Source organism: Bombina bombina, chromosome 2, assembly GCF_027579735.1.
Source record: "Bombina bombina isolate aBomBom1 chromosome 2, aBomBom1.pri, whole genome shotgun sequence".
Taxonomy (NCBI): Eukaryota; Metazoa; Chordata; class Amphibia; order Anura; family Bombinatoridae; genus Bombina; species Bombina bombina.
In genome coordinates this window covers 373,470,584-373,492,916 of record NC_069500.1, presented here as the reverse complement: position 1 = coordinate 373,492,916, position 22,333 = coordinate 373,470,584, and the positions used below count along the sequence as shown (strand labels likewise).

The window sequence follows — 22,333 nt, the reverse complement described above, 5'->3', positions numbered from 1 at the left end:
CAATATGTAACCTTTCGCTTGCGCTTAGCAGGGCGAGGTAAAGCATTAAAGGCCACAGACACCTCCGTCTGAACTGCGCAGTAATGTCTGGTGAAAAAAGGCCCCCTCCAGATGGAGGATCAGCAATGCTACGGGAAAACATGTGTAGAGATATAAGAATTTTGGGTTACGCACCTCACTGGAAGACAACTCCTCAGAGGTGGGACGGCTCCGTGGTATCAAACATGTTCAATATTATCACATTATCAAGGCATATGTAACATAATTGAGAGGGCGGAACTAAGGCCTCCTCACCATATAAACAGTAATTACTCATTAGGAATAGAGAGAGTGCCCACTAAAGTAACAGAATCCTCCATCGCTAGTGCAATAACCGGAGAACTAGAGAAACAAAACATCTTATTTTATTTATTTAAAAAAAAAAACCCCACCCTTATACCCCAATGGCCTGGGCACTCACCACCTCCTATGACCCAGACAGTACAGAGATTTATGACTCCTCTCTGATAGACACCCGGTCAGGAAAAAGGGAATGAATCACATGGTGCACAATGCAGGACTGTCCCTGCTATGAGAAAGCGCACCAAGCTTGTAAGCTGCATGGCTCTCAAAGTGATACCTGTATATTCCATAACAGCCTATGAGGCCATAACATCTCACACATAAAAGCAGATAATTCCCCCCCCCCCCCCTGTTCAATAATCCCCCTAAGGAGATATTAACCCTTGATTCTATAACAGATAAAAGGAGTCACACTGTTACCCTGTCTTTTTGAGTTATCATACATGTATAAGATATGAAACACTCTTACCAGAATCTACGTCGTGGAACAGGAACATGGCCCTTCAAGTGTGACAGATAGTAGCATCGCTTCTGACATGGACTTGAGTGAAGAAAGCAGGCAGCGAAACTCATCAACGCCGATTGCCTATGGAGCTGTTAATATGAGTCGGGATGGTTTTGCAGAAACACTCTCCTTGCATCTCCGGATTCTAACTTTCCCCCATGCTCTCACTGAGAGGCTGACAAGACTACTTAAAACTCCAGTCCCAACTCGAAGAGTACTACCCTCCATAAGAGACTACTCCAAAATCTTCTATCATCCTGTGATGAAAGGCAAAGAATGACTGGGGTTATGAGGAAGTGGGGGAGGTATTTAAGCCTTTGGCTGGGGTGTCTTTGCCTCCTCCTGGTGGCCAGGTTCAGTATTTCCCACAAGTAAGGATTGCAGCTGTGGACTCTTCACATATTAAGATGGAAAACGAAAGTGAAACTTGTTTGTTCCAGCCAAAAACATAAAGTCTATCAGCCCAGGGAAAAAAAATTACGCAAAAGCTACATGTAAATAATACACTGATTAAGTAACCCCAACTGTTTAATAAACCCCCTTCAAAAGATATTAACCCTGGATCCTATCAAGTTATAAGGGAGCCACACTGTGACCCTGTTATAGCATTGTATGTGTAAAAATTTAAACAACCTTACCTCCAGGATCCATGCTGTAGAACAGAACACAGCCTCTCAAGTGTGACAGTCTTATAGCAGTGCTCCTGACATGGACTTGAGTGAGAGAAAGCAGGCAGTGAAACTCGTTAACACCGATTGCTTAGGAGCTGTTAGCAGTAGTCTGGATGGTTTTGCAGAAAAACTTTCCCTGCATCTCCAGACTCTAACTTTCATCAATACTCTCACTGAGAGGTTGGCATGACTACTTAAAACTCCAGTCCTATCTTGAAAGGCAGATACCCTTTTTTCAGGACTCTCCGAATCTTCCTACACTTCTCTGCCACCTCCTACCGTGACGAAAGGCAAAGAATGACTAGGGTAATAAGAAAGTGGGAGAGATATTTAAGCCTTTGGCTGGGGTTTCTTTGCCTCCTACTGGGAGCTATCTGCACATATGTCTTTTGTAATTGGCTCACCAGATGTGCTCAGCTAGCTCCCAGTCATGCATTGCTGCTCCTTCAAAGGCTAATGCAAGTTCATTGGAAAGTTGCTTCAAATTGTGTGCGCTATCATAGAATAAAATTGTTGGGTTTTATGTCCCTTTAAACAACTTCAACTATCATAGTCTTTGCCATCACTTTAGTGAATAATAATGGTCATAATTCAGATAAAATGAGGTACAGGAGTAGCAATGCATTAGTAGGAACTAGCTGGTGATTGGTGGTAACACACATTTGTCTCTTGTCATTGGCTCACCAGATGTCTTTAGCTAGCTCCCAAGAGTGCAAAGCTGCTGCTCTGGAGCTGACTTCAGTTATGTGTTTAACCTTGTGCATGGTTTAAGCAAGCAACAGAAAAATAAAATACTGTAACGTATTCATTTTGCATTTATCTCCTGTAAAGGGACATGGAACCAAAAGGTTTCCTTTCATGATTCAGACAGAGCATACAATTTTAAACAGCTTTCCAATTAATTTCTGTTATCTAACTTGCTTAGTTCTCTCTTGGTGAAAAGTATACAGTGTCGGTTCAGGAGCTGGGATCTAGCTATTGATTGGTGGCTGCACATAAATACCTCTTGTCAATGGCTTACCCATGTGTTCAGCTAGCTCCCAGTAGTGCATTTATGCTCCTTCAATAAAGAAATGTGGTTATAGCAGTAAATTGGAAAATTGTGATTTATCTGAATCATGAAAGAAAAAAAATGGGGTTTCATCTCCTTTAAAGGGACAGTATACACATATTTTCATATAACTGTATGTATGTAATAGACACTACTATAAAGACAAAATATGCAAAGATACAGATATAAAAATCCAGTATAAAACCTCTTAAAAACTTACTTAGAAGCTCCCAGTTTAACACTGTTAATGAGGTAGTCTGGGACACCCACTGAAAGGGGCTGGGTAAACAAAAGGAGCAGACACTTCCCCCTCCCCCGCATATGAAAAGACAGATATCATAAACAGGAGTCCGTAAACGCATGTATACATCTGACACTGTAGGGCTTGGTAAGGAGTCTGAAAATCAGCACAACATTATTAAAAAAATAAACAAAACTATACATTTTTATAAAAACATTAACAGATAGGCTATATAAATAATTTAGCATTTAAGTGATTGTAACATTGTCCTAAAGATCTGTATGTGTATGAGATATCACATGTATTACTGGTAAGGGAGGGAGGGGGAATACTGAGGCAGGCATGTGACTAGAGCACTATATCTACCACTGTTATGATAAAATAGCTAGAGCATTTCAGCAAGTAGGGATATCTACTAACAATACATTTTAAAAAGTTATCACTACTTACTGCAACCCTTTTTTTATTATAGCATCACAATCATTGGACTAATGCACATACTCCAATCAATACAACATTGTTACAACCATTGCTGCAAACAACTATCACGTACTAAGGGAAATAAAAGTGCTCTAGTATGGTAGAGCATTTTATTATTGCACTATTACATGTATACAACGGTGTTTAATCCCTGCAAAGAGATTAAACAGTAACATTCGCTCCAGAGCAGCAATGCACTACTGAAAGCTAGCTGAACACATCTGAAAGAGACAAATACAGTTGCAAGAAAAAGTATGTGAACCCTTTGGAATGATATGGATTTCTGCACAAATTGGTCATAAAATGTGATCTGATCATAATCTAAGTCACAACAATAGACAATCACAGTCTGCTTAAACTAATAACACACAAAGAATGAAATGTTGCCATGTTTTTATTGAACACAGAATGTAAACATTCACAGTGCAGGTGGAGAAAGTATGTGAACCCTAATGACATCTCCAAGCAGGCCCGGACTGACCATAGGGCATGTCGGGCATTTGCCCGGTGGGCCGCCGGTTCCCTTAGCTCCGCCCACCATTACGGCAAGGTCAGTAGCTCTGTGCTGACTGACTGACCCAGAATTAAAGATTCTAACTGCTGATTTTTGGGGCACTGTTCTCACTGGCACCTCAGGGGGCCTCACTTAAGCACCATAAAAAGGCCACACCAGGGGGCACAGACTTGCATACAGCGGCCGTGAGAATCCTCCACTTACTTCTTGCAAGTGGATCTCACGGTCGCTGTATGCAGACAGGACAGGAGCTGCCTGCACATGCTATCAATCCGGCCAGAAGTGGGAGGAGCAGGTGGTCCTCCGAGTTCTGTGCTGCTAGCCTGGCTGCCTGGGAGGAAGTGAAAATGGTGACACAGTGTAGTGACCTCCTACAAACCCATCACTTCCTCTCATCGTCCTAAGTAGCGTGCGCATGAAGGAGGGAAGAGGGCGAGGGAGGCAGCCACATCCAGGGTGACTATACTAGGAGCGTGTACATTATATAAGTTAAGTAAACACAAATATTGTATATCTTACGTGCGATGGGAGTTTTTCTGTGGCTTATAAACTGTGCTATCTCATGTAGTCATAGATACCACCAGAGCTGCTTCTTACATTTTTACAAGGCTTTGGTTATTGTAGTGTAATGTGGCTTGTAAACTGTAGTTGTTTGAATTACATTTTATATGCAAACACTTTTATCTCTACAAAATATGTGGGTAGTCTTTACTTATCTTTGAAATGAAAAACAATAATATAAGATTTAGCGATTGCATAACAAAAAAAAACAAGTTTGGTTTCTTCATGTAAGCTCAGTGTAATAAACGAGGTAAAACAAAGCGGCATTTGAATGTTAGACACTTTTCTCCCACTCCTTTCTTTCAGAGGCCTTGTTTCAGAGGCTTTAGAAAACCAATATTCAGTGTTTTTGTGCTGAGAGACGTAGGGTAGCTTAATAAGTAAATAAACCTATCCCGAGGAGAGAACCTAGTTACGAGCGTGGTACTGACTATATTGAGTAAGGGTAACGGCCTGATAACATCTTCATGCAGGTCAGTGGTCAATATATAGCGTGCCGCCTTTGCTGTGGGGGGGGGGGGGAAGTGGGCCTCTTTGCCCTAAAATGCCCGGGCCTTTTTTTGGTCCCAGTCCGGCCCTGTCTCCAAGAGCTAATTGGAGTGAGATGTCAGCCAACTGGAGTCCAATCAATGAGATGAGATTGGAGGTGTTGGTTACAGATACCCTGACCTATAAAAAACACACACCAGTTCTGGGTTTGTTTTTCACAAGAAGCATTGCCTAATGTGAATGATGCCTCGCACAAAAGAGCTCTCAGAAGACCTACGATTAAGAATTGTTGACTTGCATAAAGCTGGAAAGGGTTATAAAAGTATCTCCAAAAGCCTTGCTGTTCATCAGTCCATGGTAAGACAAATTGTCTATAAATGGAGAAAGTTCAGCACTGCTGCTACTCTCCCTAGAAGTGGCCATCCGGTAAAGATGACTGCAAGAGCACAGTGCAGACTGCTCAATGAGGTGAAGAAGAATCCTAGAGTGTCAGCTAAAGACTTACAAAAGTCACTGGTAAATGCTAACATCTACAATACGTAAAACACTAACGGCTAGATTTAGAGTTCTGCGGCCAAAGGGGTGCGTTAGCTACGCATTGTTTTTTCCCCCGCACCTTTTAAATACCGCTGGTATTTAGAGTTCACAGAAGGGCTGCGTTAGGCTCCAAAAAAGGGAGCGTAGAGCATATTTACCGCCACGGCAACTCTAAATACCAGCGTTGCTTACGGACGCGGCCAGCTTCAAAAACGTGCTTGTGCACGATTCCCCCATAGAAAACAATGGGGCTGTTTGAGCTGGAAAAAAAAGCAGCGTTCAGCTCCTAACGCAGCCCCATTGTTTCCTATGGGGAAACACTTCCTAAGTCTGCTGTTCCGATCAGCCAATAGAATGCGAGCTCAATCTGATTGGCTGATCGGATCAGCCAATCAGATTGAACTTGATTCTGATTAGCTGATTCCATCAGCCAATCAGAATTTTCCTACCTTAATTCCGATTGGCTGATAGGATTCTATCAGCCAATCGGAATTCGAGGGACGCCATCTTGGATGACGTCCCTTAAAGGAACCGTCATTCGTCGGGAAGTCGTCGGTGAAGATGGATGTTCCGCGTCGGCGGGATGAACTACATGGATCCGGAAGAAAGAAGATTGAAGATGCCGCTTGATAGAAGACTTCAGTCGGATCATGGACCTCTTCAGCCCCCGCTTGGATGAAGACTTCAGTCGGATCATGGACATCTTCAGCCCCCCGCTTGGGCTTGGATCAAGACATCGGAGGAGCTCTTCTGGATCGATCAGTGAACCCGGCGTGGTGAAGACAAGGTAGGGAGATCTTCAGGGGCTTAGTGTTAGGTTTATTTAAGGGGGGTTTGGGTTAGATTAGGGGTATGTGGGTGGTGGGTTGTAATGTTGGGGGGGGGTATTGTATGGGGGTTTTTTACAGGCAAAAGAGCTGAATTCTTTGGGGCATGCTCCGTAAAGGGCCCTTTTCAGGGCTGGTAAGGTAAAAGAGCTTTTCTATTTTAATTTTAGAATAGGGTAGGGCATTTTTTTATTTTGGGGGTCTTTGTTATTTTATTAGGGGGCTTAGAGTAGGTGTAATTAGTTTAAAATTGTTGTAATATTTTTCTAATGTTTGTAAATATTTTTTTATTTTTTGTAACTTAGTTCTTTTTTATTTTTGTACTTTAGTTAGTTTATTTAATTGTATTTATTTGTAGGTATTGTATTTAATCAATTTATTGATAGTGTAGTGTTAGGTTTAATTGTAACTTAGGTTAGGATTTATTTTACAGGTAATTTTGCAATTATTTTAACTAGGTAGCTATTAAATAGTTATTAACTATTTAATAGCTATTGTACCTGGTTAAAATAAATACAAAGTTTCCTGTAAAATAAATATTAATCCTAAAATAGCTACAATATAATTATTATTTATATTGTAGCTATATTAGGGTTTATTTTACAGGTAAGTATTTAGCTTTAAATAGGAATAATTTATTTAATAAGAGTTAATTTATTTTGTTAGATAAAAATTATATTTAACTTAGGGGGGTGTTAGGGTTAGGGTTAGAATTAGCTTTAGGGGTTAAAAAATTTATTAGAGTAGCGGTGAGCTCCGGTCGGCAGATTAGGGGTTAATGCTTGAAGTTAGGTGTCGGCGATGTTAGGGAGGGCAGATTAGGGGTTAATACTATTTATTATAGGGTTATTGAGGCGGGAGTGAGGCGAATTAGGGGTTAATACATTTATTATAGTAGCGGTGCGGTCGGCAGATTAGGGGTTAATAAGTGTAGGTAGGTGGCGGCGACGTTGGGGGCGGCAGATTAGGGGTTAATAAATATTATGTAGGTGTCGGCGGTATTAGGGGCAGCAGATTAGGGGTACATAGGGATAACGTAGGTGGCGGCGGTGTACGGAACGGCAGATTAGGGGTTAAAAAATTTTAATAGAGTGGCGGCGATGTGGGGGGGCCTCGGTTTAGGGGTACATAGGTAGTTTATGGGTGTTAGTGTACTTTAGAGCACAGTAGTTAAGAGCTTTATAAACCGGCGTTAGCCCAGAAAGCTCTTAACTACTGACTTTTTTCTGCGGCTGGAGTTTTGTCGTTAGATTTCTAACGCTCACTTCAGCCACGACTCTAAATACCGGCATTAGAAAGATCCCATTGAAAAGATAGGATACGCAATTGACGTAAGGGGATCTGCGGTATGGAAAAGTCGCGGCTGGAAAGTGAGCGTTAGACCCTTTCCTGACTGACTCTAAATACCAGCGGTAGTCCAAAACCAGCGTTAGGAGCCTCTAACGCTGGTTTTCACGGCTAACGCCAAACTCTAAATCTAGCTGTAAACAAGAATGGATTTCATGGGAGTATACCACAGAGGAAGCCACTGCTGTCCAAACAAAACATTGCTGCACGTTTACAGTTTGCACAAGAGCACCTGGATGTTCACAGCAGTACTGGCAAAATATTCTGTGGACAGATGAAACCAAAGTTGAGTTGTTTGGAAGAAACACACAACACTATGTGTGGCGAAAAAGAGGCACAGCACACCAACATCAAAACCTCATCCCAACTGTGAAGTATGGTGGTGGGGGCATCATGGTTTGGGGCTGCTTTGCTGCGTCAGGGCCTGGACGGATTGCTATCATCAAAGAAAAAATGAATTCCCAAGTTTATCAAGACATTTTGCAAGAGAACTTAAAGTGAATGTAAACTTTTATGCTAAAGTGCCCGGTTTTTAAAACTTTGATTAAAAACAGGGGCACTTTAATTCATCAAAATTTTCATTTCACTCCTGTTGTGAAAAAAAACTTACCTTTTAATCTTCACAGCAGCTCCATCTTCCTCCACCTGTTTCAAAGCCTCTTCCTGGGTCTAAAATGAGGCATCCGGATTCCTCCAATCACAGCAGTGAATCAGACACTGAATCCCCCAGGGGGGAAGCTGTGATAGGAGGATGACCTATCAATCATTTCTGACACCAGAAATGGCTTGTGAGACTGAAGGAAGCTGGAGCTGCTGTGAAGATTAAAAGGTAAGTTTTTTTACACAACAGGAGTGAAATGTAAATTTTGATGAATTAAAGTGCCCCTGTTTTTAATCAAAGTTTTAAAAACTGGGCACTTTAGCATCAAAATTTACATTCACTTTAAGGCCACCTGTCTACCAGTTGAAGCTCAACAGAAGATGGATGTTGCAACAGGACAATGACCCAAAGCATAGAAGTAAATCAACAACAGAATGGCTTAAACAGAAGAAAATACGCCTTCTGAAGTGGCCCATTCAGAGTCCTGATCTCATCCCGATTGAGATTCTGTGGCATGACCTCAAGAAAGCGATTCATACCAGACATCCCAAGAATATTGCTGAACTGAAACAGTTCTGTAAAGAGGAATGGTCAAGAATTACTCCTGAGCATTGTGCACGTCTGATCTGCAACTACAGGAAACGTTTGGTTGAAGTTATTGCTGCCAAAGGAGGTTCAACCAGTTATTAAATCCAAGGGTTCACATACTTTTTCCACCTGCACTGTGAATATTTACATGGTGTGTTCAATAAAAACATGGCAACATTTCATTCTTTGTGTGTTATTAGTTTAAGCAGACTGTGATTGTCTATTGTTGTGACTTAGATGATGATAAGATCACATTTTATGACCAATTTGTGCAGAAATCCATATCATTCCAAAGGGTTCACATACTTTTTCTTGCAACTGTAAGTATAGCCATCAATAACCAGATGGCCCCCAGTAGTGAGGGATATATGCATATTCTTTTTCAACAAAGAACACCAAAAGAAGAAAGTGCATTTAAAAATAGAAGTGAATTTAAGAGTCACAAGAGAACCCAATTTTTTTTCATTCATCACTCAGAGCGTGGAATTTTAAGCAACTTTTACTCCTATTATCAATTCCTTCGTTCTCTTTGTATCTTTATTTGAAAAAGCAGGAATGTAAGCTTATGAGCCGGCCCATTTGTAGTTCAGAACCCTGGATAGCGTTTGCTTATTGGTGGCTGCAAAATTTGAGTTTAGTATCCCTTTAATTTTGATTTTCCAACTGGCGCCTTAAAATTAGGTGTCCTATCCTTGTTTTTATCAAATGTTTGTTTTTCTGATTACTTCCAATAAATGTATCTTTTATTCACATCCTTACCCATAATCTATGGAGGCCTTAAAATAAGCCCCTGCCACCCTGGATTGGAGCCCCCAAGATACCCATGGGTGCCCTGCACTTGCAACCATTGATTACCACTTAAAACAATAAACTGTACCTTAAAATTTAGCCCGGTCTGGGTAGATCATTTGTAGGCCCATGCGACTGGGGACTACAAGTCCTAGAATACCGTGCAGGCAAAGAGGAAGGTGTCCAGTCTAGTGGAAATGAGTTCTTAATCTCCTCTCTATTACATTATCATAATATTGAGATAAAACTTCCTGAGTTTAGACAATGCTACCACCTAGGGATGCCACAGTTTTTGCACAAATTTGCATAAGTGATTACACTGCTGAACTCAGAAGCTAAAGCTGCAAGGATTGATTTTAAAGGATTATTTGTTTATAATTAGGTTCCAACATACATAGCAAAAGTTTCAGCAAGACAGAACCTTTATTTTTATATTTATTCCCTATTATCTATATAGACCTTTTAAACACTTTATATATATATATATATATACACATATTATCAAAAACGGGACAGCACTCGCTGGGTCTTAATCCACAAAAATTTAATAAAGATATAACGTTTCGGGTCTCCTCCATTGTCAACTAAATAAACATGTGTATATACATATACATATATATATATATATATATATATATATATATATATATATATATATATATATATATATATATATATATATATATATACACACACTATGCAAAAAAGGCAGCACTCACTGGTCATTTGTAAGTAAAATTTAGCTTTTAATAATACAAAAAGTTAAAATCTTGGGAAAAACATGACGTTTCGATGCCTAACTTTTTGTATTATTAAAAGCTAAATTTTACTTACAAATGACCAGTGAGTGCTGCCTTTTTTGCATAATACATACTGTTTTGACATTGCACCCTGGCAGCTGCTACTAAATATATGGTGTGCATTCCTACACAGGACTTTGCTTTATATATATATATATAATTAGGCAAAGTGGCACACACCATCTATCCAGCAGCCTGGTGCACTGCAACAAAAGTAAATACAGGCAAAGTCCAGAACACAAACCTAATAAAAAATGTTTTATATATATATATATATATATATATATATATATATATATATATATATATATACACAGGCAAAGTCCAAAATACAAACCTGGCTTAAGGGTATATTGTGTCCAGAGAAAAGCAGGCAACACAGGAAACTTTTACAGTTTCCTGTGTTGCCTGCTTTTCTCTGGACACAATATACCCTTAAGCCAGGTTTGTATTTTGGACTTTGCCTGTATATATATATATATATATATATATATATATATATATATATATATATATATATATATAAAATGTATTATTATTATTTATATGGGGGCTTTTTCTCCATTGACTTCTATGGGGGAATACGTGAACGCACACGCAATATTCTAACTTCAGCTTTTTTCTGCTCGTCGGGTTAGTGCGCTAGCAAAATCATTTTACTTTCAGCTCATAAATACAAGTGCAACCAGCTTATTTCTGGCACAGTTAACACTCAAGCAGGAGCATTAATTAGCAATCTACTTGTAATCTGGCCCTTTGTGTTCAGCTAGCTCCCCGTCTATTTTTCAACAAAAGGATAAGAGAACAAAGCAAATTAAATAATTGAAGTAAATTGGAAACTTGTTTAAAATTGCATTTCTTTATCTAAATCATGAAAGTGTAATTTGACTTTACTGTAAGACAGTAGTGAATAGTTGTAGTCCTTTTCCTGTGCTGAATTTTATTTGGTTTATCCAATTTATTAAATACACATCCTGGAAATCAATGGGTTTTTCCCCCCAATAAGCATTAAACCAGTGATGAGTGCAATGTTCCACATAGACAAACAAGTGTTTAGCGTCTTTAATGCACACAATGCCAGTCAGCAGAAAAATAGCCTTTAAGCCATAATGTACCATCTGTAAAATCAAAAGCAAGGTTTGCAAACACGCTTAATAGATGGACAAAGTCCTTTTTAGGATGTACATGACCAAGCTACAAATGATATCTTTTGAGGTTATCTCTGAAACAGCTAATACTACATTTTGTATATCTCCTTTCTTTCATGACATGTAAACACATTTAACTGATCTAGGGGTTGCTCATATTTAAATGAGTGAACACTGTCTAATACAATTTAAAAAAAAAAAAAAAAAAAAAAGAGAGGATAGATAATCCCTGTATTTACCATTCCTCAGATTTGCATAACTATCACGGTTATAGAAATATACTTTTTATCTCTGTAATTGCCTTGTATCTAAACTTCTGCAGATGCCTCCTTATCTCAGATCATTTGACAGACTTGCATTTCAGGCAATTTGTGCTGACTCTTAAATAACTTCACATGAGTGAGCACAGTGTTATCTATATGAAACACATGAACTAACGCCCTCTAGCTGTGAAAAACTGTCAAATGCAGAGGCGGCCTTCAAGGGCTTAGAACAGGGGTGTCAAACTGGCAGCCCACAACCTCATTTTGTGCGGCACACGCCACCGCCATGAAAAATAATAATTATGATATGCTTATTACTTAAAGAGCTTACTTATTACTTAAAGTGTGCTTACTGTTAGGGATGCGCATACGTGCAACCTCCATTCAGCTATCCATTACCATTATAATGACTGTATCCCTTTGTTTTGGCATTGTGATTCACTTGTTGTATAGTGAGCAGCTGCACTATGGTAGTGAGATCATTAAATACCCCTCAGTCTTTAACGAGTAAAACATTGTTATTAAAAAGAAAAAGGCAAACACAAACACAGATAAGTGCATAATGATTGACACATGCAGCATTTCATATGCATTCCTTTCCATAACTTTCTCTTTAACTAAAATCACATACTTTATATTTGATAAATATATACTGTATTTTATATGTATTTAATTTATATTATATACAACAGGTATACGTCATCACCATATAAACAGTGGGTCGCTATACTGACAGCATTGTGATCCACTATTTATAATGCAGAGGAAATATTATACTATGCGCATGTGTATGCTAAGCTGTGAGCACTCTCGGAACAGAAAAAATAAAAAAAATAGCACAGGCTCTGTGTGAGAGCAATCCAATGGAGCATGTGTCACTTTCTTAAAAGCTTTAGAGCGCGTTTCATCAAGCCAGATTAAGTTACTTAGGCGTTACAGAACACAATCTTTTGAAATGTATACAGTTATAGCAAACGCCACTGCTTTGTTTAGCAATGGCAAGATATGTAGGTAGTGGGCGGCCCACGTGAGTTGCATTTGTATGGAAAATGGCCGGCAACTTAAATGAGTTTGACACCCCTGACTTAGAAATTAGCATATGAGCCTACCTATATTTAGTTTTTAACTAAGAATAGCAAAGGAACAAAACAAATTTGATGATAAACGTAAATTAGAAAGTTGTAAAATGACATGCCCTATCTGAATCATGAAAGTTTAATTTGGACTTTACTATCCCTTTAAAGAGGAGGTTATGCTCTCACTCGAAGCATGTCATTTTAGCACTAATGACCCTGCAAATCTATGCGTTTAAGCAGGGTCAATAAACACACAGATAAAACACCACTCAGGAGACGCAGAGAAATGCTGGTCCCAAGAGAAACTGCCGCTGGCCCAGCTGTGCAGCTAGAACTGCTTACTAGATCAGTGTCAGTATCTGCTCAGGACCAGCAGTTCTCTGAGGCTTCCAAGTGGTTCTTTACCTATGTGTGTGACCCCTTTGCTGTTGTTGAACACATAGATTTGAAGGGTAACGAATGTGAACATGTCATTTCTTTCACTATAATGGCCCTTTAATAAAACATTGTGGTTGAAAAATGGCACGCTCTAATTTGTTAGAGCATATCATTTCTGCACTACTCTGTGTTTAACCCCAAAAAAGGTGTTACATATATGGATAAAAGTCCTGCTTAGGAGCTTCAGAGAACCACTGATCCTGAACAGGAAACACACGACAAGCCAATCAACGGAGACAGTCACACAACCCTGCCGCCAATCACCAGCTGTGCTTAGCTCAGGAGCTGCAGTGCTTGTCGTTCTTAAGTGGGACATTACCTATGTGTTTAACTTCCTTGGCAGTTATATTATTATCATCATGTATTTGTATAGCAAAACAAATCTAGCACAGGAGGAAGAGGGCCCTACTCTGGAGAGCTCACAGTTAACAGGTTTAGAGTGCAGAGACATAAGGTTGGGGTAGCTTGTCACATCGGTTGTAGCTGCAGGAGTGAGTCAGACAGTTCATGTATTAGTTTGGTTAGGATGAGAGATGGAGGAGAGATGGTTAGCCTCTCTTAATAGGTGGGTTTTCAAGGAGCGTCTGAAGCTATACAAGGTTGAAGACAGTCTTATGGCGCGGGGTAGAGAGTTCCAGAGGACAGGAGCAGCTGTGCAAAGTCTTGGAGGTGGGTGTGGGACATAGAGATAACAGGAGTGGAGAGACGTAGGTCACAGGTTGATCGAAGAGGACGGGATGGGGAATATTTCATGATGAGAGAGGAAATATAGTTGGGAGTTAGACTGTTGAGTGCTTTGTAAGTTAGGGTTAATACTTTAAATTGTATTCTGGAGTGTATGGGGAGCCAGTGTAGAGCGTTGGCAGAGTGGAGCAGCTGATGTAGATTGGCAACTTAGGTGGATGAGTCTAGCAGAAGCATTCATAATAGATTGGAGGGCGGAGAGGCAGTGTTTTGGAAGGCCATTTAGGAGTAGATTGCAATAATCAATGGATGACAAAATGAGGGAAATGAATAAGTATTTTTGTAGTTTTTTTAGTAAGGAAGGGACGAATTCTGGAAATGTTGCGTAGGTGTGAACGACAGGATTTGGTAAGTGTTTGTATATGCGAGTTGACTGAGTTCTGAGTCTAGTGTAACCCCAACACAGCGGACCTGTGGTGAGGTGTTGAGAATAGAGTCTCCAACTGTCAGGTGTAGGATGTCTCAAGAGGGGGGGGTGATAAGAAGCAGCTCAGTTTTGGACAGATTGAGTTGGAGGTAGTGTGAAGACATCCAAGAGTAAATTGCAGAGAGGCAGTTAGAAATCTGATTGAGTAAAGAGGGAGAGATATCAGGAGAGGAAAGATAGATTTAGGTATCATCAGCATATAGTGGTACTGGAATCCAAAAGGAGACTATAAGTGGTCCACGAGAAGATGTTGGTGGTCCTTGACACCATCAAGCAGGAATTAATCTCCTCTGATGGGGTCAACCCCGTCACGCAGCAATTCCCTATAGTGCCTGGCTGGACATCAGTGAAAACCGATGGAGGAGGAGTTAAATTACAATCTCCCTATGCATGTTGCGTAGTACTGCACAACTTGCGTAGCTAGATTGTATTTTTAACTAGCTGTTCGGAGGAAGATGCTTCCATTCTAAAGCCAGCAGAGGTTGGTATAGTCTTGGTTTGAAATAGTGGAATTAAAGTATATAACAAAAGAAAATCTTAAAAAAAGAAATCTTATATTTAATTTATTTTCTTCCCTTTACCTGTCTCTTTGTAGTAGTTTTCCTAATTCCTTCAGATGGACTTACATTACTGTTTGTCTTCCTCCCCTCCATCTTTTTTTTTTTTTTAAATTAAAAATTATTATTTTTCATTCAAATAATTTTGCCGTGCACAAAGCCATTCCACCTGAATTCCAGTAATTGCCATCCAGCAGATCAGCCATATCCCACCAGTGATTGCCAGTAACATCAGTCGTAGTTAGCTCACATCCATATTCAGAGCTTTCTGATATAAACTCAATTTATGACTGCAATGTCTGTCCATGATCATAAGAAGTTTTGAATAATTCCTAACTGGGTAGGTAACTTGGAAGTCTTGTGGTCCTTTTAAACAGAATTCTTTTTTTCCCCACTTTCTGCCTCTCTGTTTCCAGCTCAAAAGTTGGCACTCACCCTTCATCTGTCATTTGGAAGTATTCTCTCAGTTCTGGCAATCAATTAGTTAATTCCAAAAAGTAATTCTTAAAAATGTGTAAATATATACATAATGTAAACTTAACTATGGTTATACTAGTTATGTACTAATATATATATCACAAATAATAACTATAATAAACATAGTCCCTGCACGTTGCCACGGGTGATGACGTCACTCGCTAGGGGCGACGCATCTACCGTGGAGAGCGTGATGCACATTTCTCTGGTGGTGGATTTAAACACAGCTGGGTGGTAAGTTTTCTGTAACCTTGTAAGTTTGAGGACGGGCAGTTTGTTGCCCGAAAACGTTCACTAATTAAAGGTGACCTGTATGAAAGACCTCTGGAGTGCTTCATGTTTCGTGTTATGTGAATTGTTTGATTAGCACCCGAGGCTATTGCTGCTTGAAATCTGGAGTGCACTTTGCTTGACTTTTATATATATATATATATATATATATATATATATATATATATATATATATATATATATATATATATATATATACAGGGAGTGCAGAATTATTAGGCAAGTTGTATTTTTGAGGATTAATTTTATTATTGAACAACAACCATGTTCTCAATGAACCCAAAAAACTCATTAATATCAAAGCTGAATAGTTTTGGAAGTAGTTTTTAGTTTGTTTTTAGTTATAGCTATTTTAGGGGGATATCTGTGTGTGCAGGTGACTATTACTGTGCATAATTATTAGGCAACTTAACAAAAAACAAATATATACCCATTTCAATTATTTATTTTTACCAGTGAAACCAATATAACATCTCAACATTCACAAATATACATTTCTGACATTCAAAAACAAAACAAAAACAAATCAGTGACCAATATAGCCACCTTTCTTTGCAAGGACACTCAAAAGCCTGCCATCCATGGATTCTGTCAGTGTTTTGATCTGTTCACCATCAACATTGCGTGCAGCAGCAACCACAGCCTCCCAGACACTGTTCAGAGAGGTGTACTGTTTTCCCTCCTTGTAAATATCACATTTGATGATGGACCACAGGTTCTCAATGGGGTTCAGATCAGGTGAACAAGGAGGCCATGTCATTAGATTTTCTTCTTTTATACTCTTTCTTGCCAGCCACGCTGTGGAGTACTTGGACGCGTGTGATGGAGCATTGTCCTACATGAAAATCATGTTTTTCTTGAAGGATGCAGACTTCTTCCTGTACCACTGCTTGAAGAAGGTGTCTTCCAGAAACTGGCAGTAGGACTGGGAGTTGAGCTTGACTCCATCCTCAACCCGAAAAGGCCCCACAAGCTCATCTTTGATGATACCAGCCCAAACCAGTACTCCACCTCCACCTTGCTGGCGTCTGAGTCGGACTGGAGCTCTCTGCCCTTTACCAATCCAGCCACGGGCCCATCCATCTGGCCCATCAAGACTCACTCTCATTTCATCAGTCCATAAAACCTTAGAAAAATCAGTCTTGAGATATTTCTTGGCCCAGTCTTGACGTTTCAGCTTGTGTGTTTTGTTCAGTGGTGGTCATTTTCAGCCTTTCTTACCTTGGCCATGTCTCTGAGTATTGCACACCTTGTGCTTTTGGGCACTCCAGTAATGTTGCAGCTCTGAAATATGGCCAAACTGGTGGCAAGTGGCATCTTGGCAGCTGCACGCTTGACTTTTCTCAGTTCATGGGCAGTTATTTTGCGCCTTGGTTTTTCCACACGCTTCTTGCGACCCTGTTGACTATTTTGAATGAAACGCTTGATTGTTCGATGATCACGCTTCAGAAGCTTTGCAATTTTAAGAGTGCTGCATCCCTCTGCAAGATATCTCACTATTTTTGACTTTTCTGAGCCTGTCAAGTCCTTCTTTTGACCCATTTTGCCAAAGGAAAGGAAGTTGCCTAATAATTATGCACACCTGATATAGGGTGTTGATGTCATTAGACCACACCCCTTCTCATTACAGAGATGCACATCACCTAATATGCTTAATTGGTAGTAGGCTTTCGAGCCTATACAGCTTGGAGTAAGACAACATGCATAAAGAGGATGATGTGGTCAAAATACTCATTTGCCTAATAATTCTGCACACAGTGTATATATATATATATATATATATATATACACATACACACCTTTTAAAAAAAAATTCATGTTAGTGGTCCACGGGATTCAAGTTTGTGAGTTTAGTGGTCCCTGAGGCCAAAAAGGTTGGCGACCCCTGATCTATATGACACACATGAACTAGTACTGTCTAACTGTGAAAAACTTTCAAAATGCTTTGAGCTAAGAGGCGGTTTTAAATGGTTTAGAAATCAGTTTGAGCATACCTAGGTTTAGCTTTTCAAAAATACCACCAAGGGAACAAAGCAAAATTTAGAGCTAAAACATAAAGTTCATATAAATGTATTTAAATATATCATGTATATGCAGTTGCATGAGATTATATACTTTAAATGTCTTTGAAAAAATAATTTGAATAGTGTTATTGTATTTTAAAAGGCCATAATAGTCGAAAAATGACATCCTCTAATTCGTAAGAGCAGGTAATTTTAAGAATATCAACCTTGCACTACTGTGTGTAAAAAACAGACGGTAGAAGTATTGCTTACGACCCGCATAGCACTGCTATTCCAGAGCAGAAACTGATGCTGGCCCAATCAGCAGATGTGGGCTAGCTCTGTAGAGTGGTACTTATTTGCAGGAGTTAAACAAAAAGTAGTGCAGGGTTGATAGTCTTAAAATTACATGCTCTTAACAAATTTTTACTATTATGGCCCTTAAAAGTACAGTTTATAAAATACACATACAATAATCATGTATATTAAAAAGCAGAATTTTAAATAAAAAATAACAATGTACAGTGTACTGGACTCTACAGCATCAAAATGTATTATATATAGTGCAGCAGGTTTTAATCTGATAGTAAATCCTAGCGTTTGTGAAACACTAGGATTTACCAGTGCAACAAATAAAAGGGGACTTTCACTCAAGAAGTATAAAATACTTCATGAAAAAAGTTCCTTTATTTGTCTGCAGTGTTGGCCACGCTGAACGCCTCAACCACCTGCAGCAGAACGCTATTTTTCAATGAGGTGACGTTTACACCTCTTAGCCAATAGCAGACCGGGCCAGCTGGCATTACGCCATATAGCTACCACACTATTGGCTAAGATCCCCTCAGTGATAAAATAGCATTCTGCCGTGGGCGGCCTGAGGCGCTCAGCGTAACGAACGCTACAGACAAATAAAGGAACTTTCGGCATGAATTATTTTATACTTCATGACTTTAAGTCCCCTTTATTTATTGCATTAGTAAATCCTAGCATTTCACAAATGTACTATCCCTTTAACAATGCATTTAAAAAAGGCTGTACTGTGTATGGAGGATAATTTTCAAGCAGTCCCTCTGTAAAAGCATTGATCAGCACTGTGCACATACATTTGGTGCCAATCTCTGTGTCAAAAAAAAATCTTGTGTCCCTTTAAAAAAGCCCATGCTTTTTTTTTTTTTTTTTTTTTAAAGCATCTAGTGCTTTCTGTTGCCTTCCAAATGCTATCTTTTGTGTTAAGTGTGGACTAGCTGAGTATTCCAGATCCCCTACAGCCGGGATGGCCAACTGCCTCCCTGAAGGGCACGAGTTTTTGTGACACTGGGAAAAAGCAGAGCTAAAAATGTAGTTTTTTTGTGGAGCCAGAAAAATTGGAACTAAAAGGTCTGTGTTTTTGGGTGACAACTCAAAAAAGCCCTCTAGTGGTAAGAACAACACCTAGACCTGTGAAATGGACATTTTTAGGAAAATCCATTCTTGTTTAATAGCCATAAGTGTATATGCGACCCTTAAAGAGACAGTAAAGTCAATATTAAACTTTCATGATTCAGAGCATGTCATTTTAAACCATTTTCCAATGTATTTCTATTATCAAATTTACTTTATTCTCTTGGTATTATTTGTTGAAAAATAAACCTAGGTAGGCTGATAATAGCTTAAAAAATCCTTTACTATTGAAACAAATAAAGGGGACTTTCATTCATGAAGTATAAGATACTTCATGTAGAAAGCTTCTTTATTTGATTCAATCAATTGCCGTTTTTAGCTGCTACAGCAGCCCACGGCTAAAAAAAAATTTGGCTAAGAGGTGACGTTTTCACCTCTTAGCCAATAGCCGTGCGGTAAATCCGGCTTGGCGCCCATGGGAGCCGGATTTACCGCACTGCTATTGGCTAATAGGTGAAAACGTCACCTCTTAGCCAAAAAAATGTTTAGCCGTGCGCTGATGTACGAGCGGCGATCGATTGAATCAAATAAAGGAGCTTTCTACATGAAGTATCTTAAACCTCATGAATGAAAGTGCCCTTTATTTGTTTCAATAGTAAATCCTAGTGTTTGTAAAACGCTAGGATTTACTTTCACTTTAGGTGCATGAATGTGTCTATAGCAGTCTATGGCAGCACAGTGTTTGTAACTATGTATAACATTGCTATTAACATTGTTGCAAGCACTACTGCCAGCTAGTTTACTCTTTAAATGGACAAAAACACAACATTTTTCTTTTACGATTCAGATAGATCATACAATTTTAAACAACTTTTCAATTTACTTTTTTATCTAATTTGCTTAATTCTCTTTATATCCTTTGTTGAAGGAGCTGAAATGCACTACTGGGAGCTAGCTGAAAACCCAATCACAAGAAGCATACATGTGCAGCCACCATTCAGCAGCTTCTGAGTCTACCTAGGTATACTTTCTAACAAAGGATACATTAAAATTGCATCCTGCATGTCAATCATGAAAGAAATTGAGTTTCATGTCCCTTTAATAAAGAGAACTAAGCAAATTTGATAATAGAAGTAAATTGAAAAGTTGTTAAAGAAAATCATGCTCTATCCAATAAATTTAAGTTTGATTTTGCCTTTACTGTCCCTTTAAGGCTTCAAAAATATTGAGCTGTGGACCTCCATGTGTTGGAAAAGTGGCCATCCCTGGCCTACTGGAGTAAAAGCCAAAAATAAGCATTTGGAGGGCTGCAGTGTTTTTAAAGCGTTCACTGTTGTTTATTCATTATTATTTTTTATTTGCAAAGCACCAATATATTCCCCAACACTAGACCATTAGGCCAAGGTAAAAATGTATAAAACTGTGACAATAAAAAAACGATGAAAGAAGAGTGCTATACCTGTGATATACAGGACAGGTGGGCTTGTGAATTACATGCTAATGGGAATAATTATGGTTAAACGTATTTTAAATGGTAGTTTATAATATAAATTTACATCACTTTAATTACTGTGCATGCACAGAGCTCTTCAGCTACTGGAAAACAAATATCAGCAGACAATTGAAGTTCTCCACATTTGTGCTTCAGTAAACCTCATTGTCTATAATTAGTTTATCAACCCAGTCACCTACTGAATAAAGAAATAGCCATTGTTAGGCCAGACTATGGGCTGAGTATTAGTACCTGATTATTAAAAAAAAAAAAATGTATATTCAAATTATAAAAAAAATAAAAAATGATTACAATGATGTTTGTATATTGAGGACTGGATGAGATTACTAAAAGGTCCCTTTAAACCAGACATCGCCTATATAGCAGACACTCACAGGATAGGACTGTCAGTCACACACTCCCAAATTCCTTCTGCATTCTATTCATTGTATTGTGCACAGCTTGTACAACGTACAAGCAGTACAGTAACGTGTTTTCCAGCTTGTCAGGCGTCACAGAACCAGAAAACCAGCAGTATGTATAATATATATATATATATATATATATATATATATATATATATATATATATATATATATAACATGCAGAGCACATATTACAATTTGCATAGTTGTAAACACTATATATATTTGTACACAACTTTACCATACGATTTATGTTCCGGACGATTAAAATAATGCATCCCCCACCCTGCTGTCACTTACCCAAATTCAGCCCATAATTACTGTTTATCCTGACCATGAATAGGTCCATCTGTGTGATTTTTTTGGAGTCCGGGTACCACATCACTTTGGACTCCATGATCTCCTCCGTGAGCTCCTCCTTCTTAGACATGCTGAAGGTGTTTACTCTTTCTGACACTCAGCTCGCCTCGCTCTTCTACCACTGCAAACATGGGACGCCCTTATTTTGATCTGCTCTAATATGTTATATCCATCCGCTGGCTTGTCGAAAAAATAGTACAGATTGCCCGTCCCTCTTTCAGATATATCAAAGAGAGTCGCGCTATTCTGTGACTGTCGCTTAAAGACACGTTTAAAATTGTCTGCCTCTGCCACTGATGATGATAACTTAAAACTTTAAAACCTTTTTTCCATATTGCCTCAACAGGGATTCATGTAATTTTCCTCTTCCTATACAACTTTGTACGTTTTCCAGCATAAAAATAACATCGTGAACTTGCAGGTTATAAATAATATACCTGCTTATTTTTCTTCAGCACAATACATCATGTTTACAGCGATCATTTTATTTAATTATATGAAAGTTGTCATCAAATTTCAGTTTTATAGTGTATAATGATAGAATTGAAGTAAAAATAATTCCATTATGATCTTACAGATTCTATATAATTTATTTGGCACTGTCAATAGTCCAGAAAAGTAAGTTTTGTATGTGTAAAGTACAATAATTAAAGGGACATGAAACCTAATCTTTTTTCTTCATAATTCAGATTTACCATTTCAAGCAACATTCCCATTTACTTCTATTATCAAAATTGCTTAATTCTCTTGTCATACCTTGCTGAAGGAGCAGTAATGCACTAATGAGACAAACGTGTGTAGCCACCAATCACCAGCTAGCTCACAGTAGTGTAGGATATACATATATTCCTTTTTAACAAATGATACCAAGAGAATAATTTACATTTGAAAATAGAAGTGAGTTTAAAA

At 38.7% G+C, this 22,333-nt stretch overlaps 1 protein-coding gene across 1 annotated transcript in view; it reads right to left on the bottom strand.

The window, feature by feature from the left end:
* AACS (acetoacetyl-CoA synthetase) overlaps window positions 1–21,550 on the bottom strand; it is a 350,996-nt gene extending 329,446 nt beyond the window's left edge. Inside the window, exon 1 of the mRNA XM_053701850.1 lies at window positions 21,365–21,550. Within this exon, the coding sequence (XP_053557825.1) occupies window positions 21,365–21,494 (130 nt within the window). The 5' untranslated portion in view covers window positions 21,495–21,550. The remainder of the gene's footprint in view (window positions 1–21,364) is intronic.
* Between the last annotated feature and the right edge of the window lie 783 nt (window positions 21,551–22,333).